Source organism: Trachurus japonicus, chromosome 14 (assembly GCF_045865225.1).
Source record: "Trachurus japonicus isolate A0001 chromosome 14, Traja_1.0".
Lineage (NCBI taxonomy): Eukaryota > Metazoa > Chordata > Actinopteri > Carangiformes > Carangidae > Trachurus > Trachurus japonicus.
In genome coordinates this window covers 1922172-1933208 of record NC_140920.1, presented here as the reverse complement: position 1 = coordinate 1933208, position 11037 = coordinate 1922172, and the positions used below count along the sequence as shown (strand labels likewise).

The 11037-nt window shown below is 44.4% G+C and overlaps 1 protein-coding gene across 1 annotated transcript; it reads right to left on the bottom strand.

The window, feature by feature from the left end:
- Nucleotides 1–2981: 2981 nt before the first annotated feature.
- On the bottom strand, nt 2982–10320 carry spry4 (sprouty homolog 4 (Drosophila)). The gene is made up of 3 exons (XM_085796969.1): nt 9948–10320; nt 5297–6068; nt 2982–3853 (listed from the first exon to the last, which is right to left on the bottom strand). Exons 2-3 carry the CDS (start codon nt 5975–5977, stop codon nt 3206–3208), a joined length of 1329 nt encoding a protein of 442 aa, XP_085653095.1. The 5' UTR covers nt 5978–6068; nt 9948–10320; the 3' UTR covers nt 2982–3205.
- Nucleotides 10321–11037: the final 717 nt, after the last annotated feature.

Genomic DNA, 11037 nt, shown 5'->3' with positions numbered 1-11037 from the left:
AGCAGGAGGTTTCTTCTTGTTTTTCTTTTTTTTATTTTAACTTTTCTTTTTTGTTTTGTTTTTATTGCCGGGCACACTTTTCTAAATCAAGTGCTATAGTGATCAAAAGTCCTGTCGTTTTTAAGACCCCCGACCCTCCTTCCTGTCATCCTTCCTTCCCTAAACCTAAACCGTCCTCACAACCTCGAAAACATCCGAACATCTTTACCCTCAAAATATATATCTAATATATTCTCTATATATTTTTTTGTACTGAATTGTAGTTATTATAATGTACCATGCAATCTTTCGAGGACATTTAAAAGTCTCTTCTAAAGAACACAATTGTTGTGAAACTATTTACAGCAAATAACATTTCACCTGCATAGCTCCTATTACTAAATATATTGTCAAAACATTTGTGATTTTTTGAACCCACCGACAGTCACACAATCATTCTCAGTTTTGGCACCTTTCTGTCCGACTGGATTGCTAGGTTTGGAAAATATTGCCTCATACATTCAAGACTAAAAGGACAGTGTGTGTGAAAGTGTGTGTGTTTCCTCTTTTTTTTGTGCAAAAGACAAATACAAGGTGAGAGCAAAGTTTGGTGGAAGTTAAGGGTCCGAAGTGTGTTTTTCTGTGTGTTAGATAGAGCAACGAAGACACTAAAAGCCTTGATGCCGAACCAGAAAAAAAGGCCATCGTCTGTTTATATTAAAGGGCGGCGTGCACCTTTAAAGAAGCTTCCTTTGGCAGAGTCCCACTACGTCGTATATGTCGTCATGCAAGAGCCACATAAAAATAGACTTTAACAATAAAAAAAGGGGGTCGACCATGTGACTGACTAACGCAGCGATGCAGCATAATGAGTTAATGAAGACACTGTGTGTGTGTGTGTGTGTGTGTGTGAAGGAGGAGGTGTGTGTGTGTGTGTGTGTGTGTGTGTGGGGCTAAATGTAGTGCACGCCAATGTAATGTGAGCTAGCTGAGCCGAGGTGGTTAACACTGTGCTTTAGTACTTCCTTTAAGGGGTTTGCGTCTTCCTAAAAAAAGGTTGTGCAAGTGGCAGGTTTTTGATTGACAGGATACAAACACAACCACAACGACTTAGCTCCTCCCCCTCTATCTCTATCTCTATCTCTATCTCTATCTCCTCCTCCTGCGGAAACATTATTATTGGATTTCTGGCCTTTTTTGAGTTTTTAAATTATTCACGATTGCCTTTTGGCCCCTAAAATGTTTCTTTGCCATTTCTTTTTTAAGTGCACTGCAAAAACTCAAAATCTTTCCAAGAATATTTGTCTTATTTCTTGTCAAAATGTCTCATTTCTAGTCAAAACTAATCTCTTTTCACTTAAAATAAGACTCACCACCTAAAAAATGAACTTGTTTTTAAGATAATTTTCATTTGTTTCAAACAAATTTACACTTGAAATAAGTAGAAAAATCTGCCAGTGAAAGCAAAAACTTGCGCCACTATCAGATTTTTCTACTTAGGCTATTCCAAGTGAAAATATGCTTGAAAGAAGTAAAAAGTGTCTAAAAACAAGCTACTTTTTTAAACGTGATGAGTCTTATTTTAAGTAGAATGAGATTTGTTTTGACTAGAAATTACATTTTGACTAGAAATAAGAAAAATATTCTTGGTAAGAGTTTGAGTTTTTGCAGTGTTGTGTGCAAAGAGGAAGCAGTTCAGACGCTGACATGCTCCTATTGGCCGAGATCTAGAGAGAGGATCCACTGTTAAAGGTCCCTGAGAAGATTGGGTGTACTTGTTTCTGTTTTTTTAGTTTAGTTTAGTTTGTTTAGTTTTTCTTTTGAACACGTTTCTCGACTACGACACATCGACTTCTAGCACGGCGGGGAACCATTACACTACTAGAGCATGCAGGTCATGACATGCATTTACCTTTGAGCTGATTGGTTGGTGAGAGTCTGGGGGCTTCACACACACATAGGCCACACCCCCCTCCAGAAAAAAAAAAACAGGAAACACAGTCTAAAGTGATTATCATTGGGTGAGAATTGTGGGAAATTACTATTATTTTTAAAGATTTCAAACGTTTTTGTTTCTTTTTTTACAGGTTAGCGATACCAAGCTAGCATAGCATCCTCCAGGTATACGAGGAGAAAAATGGCTAAACTAATAAGAGACGGTGGTGGGTGGGGGGGGTTGGGGGGGCTGTGCTTTTTTGGGGGGGTGGGGGTTGTACAGATATTGATCTCCATATTATCACTTAATAATCTACGTCTTTTCTTTTTCTTTTTTCTCTCTCGCCAAAGGATCAGAAACCAGCGTCTGGTTAGTTACCGTTACCCCAAAAAAAAATAAAAATAAAATAAAAAATTAGCTGAGAAATAACAGAGCAGCAGAGAGGAACAACGACTTTGTGCCTTGGGCCGTCAACACAAGCACCGACCAGTCCCACAATCTAGTGTCTTCTTCTTCGTCTTCTTGTGTCTCTCTCACTAAAACCAAAACAAACGAACAAAAAAAAACAGAAAAAACCCAAACGAACCAGAGGAAACGGCCTGTTAGCTTCTCCTACGAGCCGACTCCTCTCCGATCGGACCCGATTTTGTTCGTTCACCACCCGATCAAACCAAACGTCATCGGACGGCCGGAAAAAAGCCATTTTTAAGTACCTTTTGTTTTACATAAGTCATCTTCCAGCAGATTAATGGGGGTAGTTTAAGGGGTTGCACTGCAAAAAACTCAAAATCTTACCAAGAATATTTATCTTATTTCTAGTCAAAACAAATCCAATTCTAGGCTACTTAGAATTAGACTCATCACATTACTGTAAAAAGCGGCTTGTTTTTAGACACTTTTTACTTCTTTCAAGCAGATTTTCACTTGAAATAAGTAGACAAATCTGATAATGGAACAAGTTTCTTATTACAAGCAGATTTTTCTACTTATTTCAATTGAAAATTTGTTTGAAACAAGTGAAAATGATCTAAAAACAAGTTCATTTTTAGGTGATGAGTCTTATTTTAAGTGGAAAGAGTTTAGTTTTGACTAGAAATGAGACATTTTGACAAGAAATAAGACAATAAGATGTTCTTGGAAAGATTTTGAGTTTGTTTTTGCAGTGTGGTGTTGTTGGATTGTCCTTTTCCACAGAGAGCGAGCAAGTTACTACTGTGTGGTCCTCCTGTCCATTCAGTTTCTGTTTGTTTGTTTGTTTGTTTTCCTAGCGAGGCCAGTGTTGGTCCAGTATCATGACCCTTGCTGCTGCTGCTGCTTCTCTAGAGTCCCAACTTTCGCCTCCATGCCACCACCGTTTTTACACACGGGGACGCCACCACCAACGCCACCGCCAATGACGCCATTGCCGATCTGTGAGTTCTTGCAGCGGCACCCGGGCCGACTGACGTTGTCGTAGCACTTCTGTCCCAGCTTGGCGAGGCCGGTGGCGGGCAGGTAGCAGACGAGGCAGGGCAGCACCAGGGAGAGCGCGGCCATGAAGGACCAGCGCGCGCAGCAGTTGGCCCGCGAGCAGGAGCACGGCTTGTCGGCGCACGAGCCCTCGTCGTCCTCGTCGTCCTCGGCGCAGTGGTAGAAGACGCCTCGGACCAGGCACATGCACGTGGCGGCGTCCACCAGGCTGCGCGCCGAGCACAGGCACTCCTGGTTGCAGACCCAGCAGGACGGCAGCGTCCGCGGCAGCGTGCACTCCGTACAGCGGCACTTCCCGCAGCGCTCGCACAGCAGCAGGTGCTTCTTCTCCGCCGGCGACGACGGGATCACCGACGCTACCGACGCCACCAACGCCCCCTGCTGGTGCAGCTGGCCGCCGCCGCTGGAGCAAACGCCTCCTCCTGCAGCCGGCGACGTCTTAGTAGCAGCAGACTTGAGGTCCAGAGACTTGGAGGAAGAGGAGGAGGAAGCAGAGGAAGAGGAAGTTAGGACCTTTACTTTATTTGTTTATTTAGATGGCATATTGAAGGGATACGGCAACTTTTTTTTTTCCGTGTCTTGCCTCACTCCCGAGTCCATGACCAGCAGATAGACACCATCCTTTCCACTGTGCGTGCAGTAACAAGGGAGATAGAGCCGTATCGCCCGTAATTAGCTTAGCTCAAACACTGGAAGTGTGTAGTGTTAGCCTGCCTCCACCTAAAGTCGCTAATTAGCTTAGCTCAAACACTGGAAGTGTATGGGTAGTGTTAGCCTGCCTCCACCTAAAGTTGCTAATTAGCTTAGCTCAAACACTGGAAGTGTATGGGTAGTGTTAGCCTGCCTCCACCTAAAGTTGCTAATTAGCTTAGCTCAAACGCTGGAAGTGTATGGGTAGTGTTAGCCTGCCTCCACCTAAAGTTGCTAATTAGCTTAGCTCAAACACTGGAAGTGTATGGGTAGTGTTAGCCTGCCTCCTACCCGAGCTGAAACCAGCAGTCAGAAGCTGGTTTCATTTTAGCTCTAAACTCTGTAAATATTTCACTTTATCCACATTTCAAACATGTTTAGGTGAGAAAGTAGCCGTTTAGATCAGCAGTGTGTCGTTAATTTGTCTAAATACCAGCTGTTTACAATTTTGTTCGGACGAATTCGGCGCTACTCAAGCTAGCCGTTGTGACCAACACACTTCCGGTTACTTTCACAAAATAAAACACCCGTTGCCCTTTACATACAGAAAACCATGACGATAGAATTTGTGCTTTTACTTTGAAATAGGAAGCTAACCTACCCTCGATGTAGCTAGCTTGAACCAAAATAAAGCGTCTTTGCTTGAACCCTCCGTTTTGACCGATCTCGTCCCGTTAGCGGCATTTGACCGCTCAAGATGCCTTACCGGAGAGTTTTGTCAGCTCTGAGACGAAGATCGGCCCGCTGGTTTCCCTTTAGAGTTGCTGAAGAGTTTCTCTGATGACTTTAGGTGGAGGCAGGCTAACACTACCTATACACTTCCAGCGTTTGAGCTAAGCTAATTAGCGACTTTAGGTAGGAGGCAGGCTAACACTACCCATACACTTCCAGTGTTTGAGCTAAGCTAATTAGCGACTTTAGGTAGGAGGCAGGCTAACACTACCCATACACTTCCAGTGTTTGAGCTAAGCTAATTAGCGACTTTAGGTAGGAGGCAAGCTAACACTACCCATACACTTCCAGTGTTTGAGCTAAGCTAATTACGGGCGATACGGCTCTATCTCCCTTGTTACTGCACGCACAGTCGAAAGGATGGTGTCTATCTGCTGGTCATGGACTCGGGAGTGAGGCAAGACACAGGAAAAAAAAAAGTTGGCGTATCCCAGGTGCTAAAAGTCGGACACTCTCTAATAATAATAATAACGGGCACTACTAGCTCACCTTAGATTCAGAGGAAGTGAAGCAGGAGGAGCCAGGAGGAGGGGTCCGGGTGTTGACGACGGTGCTGTTGTTGTTGCTGCTGCAGAAGACGGGGGAGGGGCCGTTGTTGCCGTGGTGATGGTGCTGATGCTGCTGATGCTGATGGTGGTGGTGGAGGTGATGGTGGTGATGGTGGTGCAGGTTGTCCACGGTCGGCGTGGGAGCGGCGTGGTCCAGCAGCCTCTGGTCGGACGAGGTGCTGCTGCTGCTGCTGATGGAGCTGGGCCGGCCGCTGAACGAGATCCACGGATGCGTCGTGGCGTCTTGTTGCTGCTGCTGCTGCTGCTGCTGGTTCTGGTGGTTGTGGTGGTGGTTGTGGTTGCCCCCCAGGAAGAAGGCCTCCTGGTTCTGCCCCTGGTTTTGCCCCAGCCATGTGATCCTCCGACTCATCGCGGCTGCAGACTTGTGGTTGCTAGGCGGCGGCTGCTGCGAGACGACGGCCGGGCTGTCGATGTAGTCGTTCTCCACATGCGAGGACTTGATCTGGTCGATGGGGTAGATGATGGTGAGCTGCTGCTGGTGTTGGTGCTGCTGCAGGCGGCTGTAGGGCACTCGGCTGTCCAGCGGTGGTGGTGGGGGTAGTGGGGGGGAGATGAGGGAGGAGGACACGCCGGGGATGTGGTGAGGAACCCTGGACTCCATGTGTGTGTGTGTGTGTGTGTGTGTGTGTGTGTGTGGGCTGGTTGGCCTCGCACGGCTTCACTCTTAAAGCAGCATTTATTTAGCAAAAAGACTGCAACGACAAGAAAAGACACAAAAGACAGAAACAGTTAGTATAGGCTATGACCGGTTCACTGCTAGGGGTAGGAGAAAAAAATCGATTCATATAAATATCGCGATATCTTTTTTGACGATTTTTAAAGGGACAACGAGGAGTTTTGGAAAAGCGAAGTGTTTTCACACTACATTTATGAGCCTCCGCGCGCACCGTACATTTCTTTGACCGGCGCAAGACAGACTCATGTTTTCATTCATCAAGAATTAAAGTCAGAGGTTGGAAGACGATCACATACCGTCGTAGTTCCCACCATAAACGGAGATTCGGCGGCATTATTCTCATGACTCGCCACGAAACCGAAAGTAAGTAATAGAGACAAAACAATATATTTATCGAAAATGGAACCATTAACAAGTGTGGGTAGCGTAGATTCATCCACATTAACGTGAGACTTTTTTACAACCAAATAGAAACTCCTCGTTGTCCCTTTAAATCGATTTTTTTTTTTTTTGAATTTTTTTCAATATTATGCAATGTGCATTTGTTCGCCTTTTTTACATACAGAGAGTACAGGTTTTGAAAAGGGTTTAAGTTCACTTTATAATGGAGTATGTTAAAGCAGAAGTAAGGTGAATGTTTGTGTTAATATAAGTCTTAAATAGTTATATCTTCCGACAGCAATCACTTCTATAGAGTGTTTGGTCTGAAACACGGGTCTGTCAGTCACTCTGCTCTGCTCTGAGCCCAGGAGAAAACTTTCCTTGTATCCTACAACCTTTATCCAATGAGGAGAGAGAACGGCATAAAGGGGCAGTCCTCTCTGTGTGTGCAGCCAAGGGATGCGCCTGAATGTGGTGACGTAGGGACGAGGGCGGGGACTGCTAACTCCATCTGCTGACAGGAAGTTAGACAAAACCAACGGATCGCTTACTTCTGCTTTAATTTATAGGCTCCTACAGTATTTGTGTGCAGATAAATGTTAAAAATGCTAAAGACTAAAAATCGAGAGAATCGGCAATATCGTAGAATCGCAATTTAAATCGAATCGCCATCCAAAAAAATCGTAGAAGAATCGAATCGGGAGAAAAGCGTATCGTCCCTTAGCCCTGTTCACTGCCTCTCTGGAACCTCCACCGTTTCTCACAGGAAGCAAAAGTAGATCAAGAAACGAGACCGAGAAAATGAAACAGACTGAACAGAGCAGAGCAGAGCGGAGCGTGAGGACAGGTCAAACCTCAGCATCACCGCTGATGCTGCTTCATCCACTGAAACTACACTGCAAAAACTCAAAATCTCTTGTCAAAATGTCTCATTTCTAGTCAAAACTAAACTCTTTTCACTTAAAATAAGACTCGTCGCCTAAAAATGAACTTGTTTTTAGATCGTTTTCATTTGTTTCAAGCATATTTTCACTTAAAATACGTAGAAAAATCTGCCAGTGAAAGCAAGTTTTTTGTGCTTGCTCCACTATCAGAATAACCAGAATTCTACTTATTTCAAGTGAAAATATGCTTGAAAGAAGTAAAAAGTGTCTAAAAACAAGCTACTTTTTATGTGATGAGCCTTATTTTTAAGTATAATGAGATTTCTTTTGACTAGAAATGACATTTTGACTAGAAATAAGACAAATATTCTTGGTATGATTTTGAGTTTTTGCAGTTTACGACTAAGACTCTTCTATCAGACTGTGATCGATCATATTATATCAACAACTACCACATATTAACAACCACTTTACTACAGACAAGATCCTTATTTAATCTGTAACACCAAAGTGTTGCAGCCTCCTTCTCTTTCCCTCCAGCTCTATGTCTCTGGATGCAGCAGAGCTCCTAAACTAAAACGATCTTGATTTTTTTTTTTTTTAGTCTGAATACCAACAGGGTTTCAAACCTCCTCCTTTCTAACTTTGACATTAGAACAATAGAAGTTGGGCTCTCTCCTCGCCTCCCCTCCAAAAGAGCAGGGAGCACCGAGGGAGCGGGGCTTGCATGCAAAAGACTCGAAGATGCAAAACAAGGCAGAGCAAAAGAGAGGAGAAGGGGAAAGGGAACTTCAACAAAGACAAAAAACAAGACAAAACGCAAGAACAGAGGAATCACACAGGAGAAATAAATCCTCAGGTTGTAAATTTAGCTTTTCTGAATCAACGAAGAGAGGGATCTTGAAATTTTGTGAATGAAAGTGATTCTGATTGTGAGAAGTGAAGTGCAGCTTTTTGTGAATGAAGCTGCTGCTGCTGCTGCTGCTGCTGCTGCTGCTCTGGGTGGTGGAGCATGAATCAGTTTCTCTCCAGTCATGATGATGATGAGGATGATGATGAGGATGATGATGATGATGATGATGAGTCTGAATGAAAAAACGGCTTCATCCATTTTTATCAATGGGCGCTCGGCCATTCAAGCTTTTTATTTCACATAAAAACAAGAATGGAGAAAAAAGAAAAGAGGAGGAGGAGGATAGAGAGAGAGGGAGAGAGGGAGAGAGGAGACAAACGGCGCAGCCCAGCAGACATTTCCACTGACCCATATCTGCAGGCTTCAGTTACCTTCCTGCCAAATCCAGACTGGAGCTATTCACACAACCGGATGCGATGTGTTTGGACCTTTTTTTTTTACACAAGAGGTAACATGAAGTTTCCTAATAAAAGACCTAAAAAATAAAAATAATAATTAAAAAAACAACCTTGTGATGGTTTTAACGCTGCCACTGCACATTAAGCTGTTTATTGATATCGACTGTTTAAATTAATGATATCTTTGATTTTTTTTCCACATTTGCAGCCGCCTGGTTGAGAAACCTGTTGCGACATCGCTGGCACCGACACGAGCGTCAAATCCAGACCATAATGAGCTGCTGCTCCAAGTCGGAACTGCATGTGTGCGTGTGCGTGTGCTTGTGCGTGTGCGCGAGCGCGTCCCTCCCTTCAATATGTGAATGAACTGAGTCATACGGAGGCGGCCGCTCGGTGCGTTTCTATAGGAGGAACCGTGACCACGTAGTCTGTCTCTCCCTCTCTCATCTGTAGATTAACCTGCGTGTGTGTGTGTGTGTGTGTGTGTGTGTGTGTGTGTGTGTGTGTGAGAGAGAGAGAGAGCTCCACGGTGCAGATGGTGAATCTCTCACCGTGTGTCACCACCGAAGTGCGTAGTTTGATGCGTAAAGCTGGATGAAGAGAATAAAGACTCAACCCTGCTGTTTTAATAACAATAATACTAATAATAAAAATCCTAATAATGTTTAAAAAATACAAAATAGTGGAGGGGAATTAATTACAAAAACACCTGACACACACACACACACACACACACACACTCAGCTCCATGGCGTGACAAGCAGGCGGCCGCTGCTGCAGAGCGAGACACGCAACCCGGGGCTCGAACATGTTGTCGAGGCTCGGAGCTTCAGACTGTAACCATGACACTCTGCTGGGTTTTATTTATTGTATTAATAATCTGTATATAAATATATGAAGCTCAAGCTACAGACTGAGACTCGATAGACTCGATACCAGCAACAGAATCAAAAAAAAAAGGGGGGAAAGGAAAAGGAAAAAGCTGCTGCGTTTGGAACAAGTTGTGCTTTAATAAAAGACGACAGCGGCTCCTCAACCTGCTTCTGGTCCCGAATCAGCGGTTAAATATTGACTCAGTGTGCAAACAACACGGCGCCGAAGGAAGAAGCAGCTTGTTGCAAAATAGAATTTGCAGGAACGTTCTCTCTTTTTTCTCTCTCTCTGTCGTGGATCGAGAGCGGAGCGGAGGGAGGCTCGGTGCAGACACACACATATAGACACACAGACACACACACACACACACACACACACACACACACATAGACACAAACTTAACCAACAGCGAAGGAGCAGAAAACAGCAGCTGCTTGGTCACTTACTGTGTTTCTCAGGATAAAACTCTCATCTCTTCGTTGCGCACCACGTTTATATATCCTATAGTGAAGCTCCAGAGAGAAACGCTGCTGCTGCTGCTGCTGCTGCTGCTGAGTTCACTGACAAGTCCAAATGTCGGAGGAAAAAAAAAAAAATATATATATATATCGTGAGCAAAGGAGCGAGAGAGAGAGAGAGAGATTGAGTCTCTTGCTTCCTTCCTCCGGCTCTTAATCTCCACTCGCTGGTGCGTAAAAGGCGACTGCGGTTGTGGACGCAGAGCTTTTGGGTCTGATGTTGCAACCACCGAGGGGGAGGGAAGTGAGTTTTTATGAATGGGAGGGTAGAAGAGGAGAGGAACTGCGCAGATGCCTCGGCTTTTTTTTCTCTCTCTCTCTATCTCCCTCCCTCCCTCTCTTTCTCTCTCTTTTTTGTGAATGGGAGGGCAGAGCGAGCGGCTCGTTGAGGGCTGAAATGCGGAGGTTACATTTTTATGAATGGGGAGGACTCGGAATGGCACATCGCATTGCGCAGGCGCGATGCCGAGATTTTTATGAATGGGAAGAAATGGCGAATGAGGCGTGTGTGTGAGAGAGAGAAGGAGAGAGAGAGAAGGAGAAAAGAGGAGGAGGAGGGGGAGGAAGAGGGGGAATGAGGAGGTGGGGGCTTTTATTGGTCACAAGGGCAATGTCAGGCCTGATTTACATAAAGAGTCTGCTGCTTTATTTTAGCTCCGGTAATTTATTTATCTATGCAGCAGCAGCAGCTCGAGTCTCTTCTTCCTCTTCTTCCTCTTCTTCCTCTTCTTGCTGAACGGAGGAAGAGGAGGAGACGTGATGATGATGATGATGATGATGATGAGGTTGTGTAATAAAGGAGAGAGAGAGCGAGTGGGTTAAATCTGCAGCGAGTGGAGCTGGAGGATGTGATGATATCACATCATCATCGCTCTGATTGGGAAGAATGACGGAGATGCGTTCAAGGCCCGTCGGTTAGAATGAAACCAGTCTAACACAACGAACCAAGTCCAGCAGGAACTAGGAATAAAATAATATATATATAATAATAATAATAAACAGTAGTCTAGAGGTTTAT

What these genes read in the sequence shown, in the direction of transcription:
- spry4 (XM_085796969.1), bottom strand. Translation starts at nt 5,977, where the DNA reads ATGGAGTCCAGGGTTCCTCACCACATCCCCGGCGTGTCCTCCTCCCTC. An exon ending in TCACTTCCTCTGAATCTAAG is followed by an intron (nt 3,854 to 5,296) that starts GTGAGCTAGTAG and finishes TCTTCCTCCAAG; the next exon opens with TCTCTGGACCTCAAGTCTGC.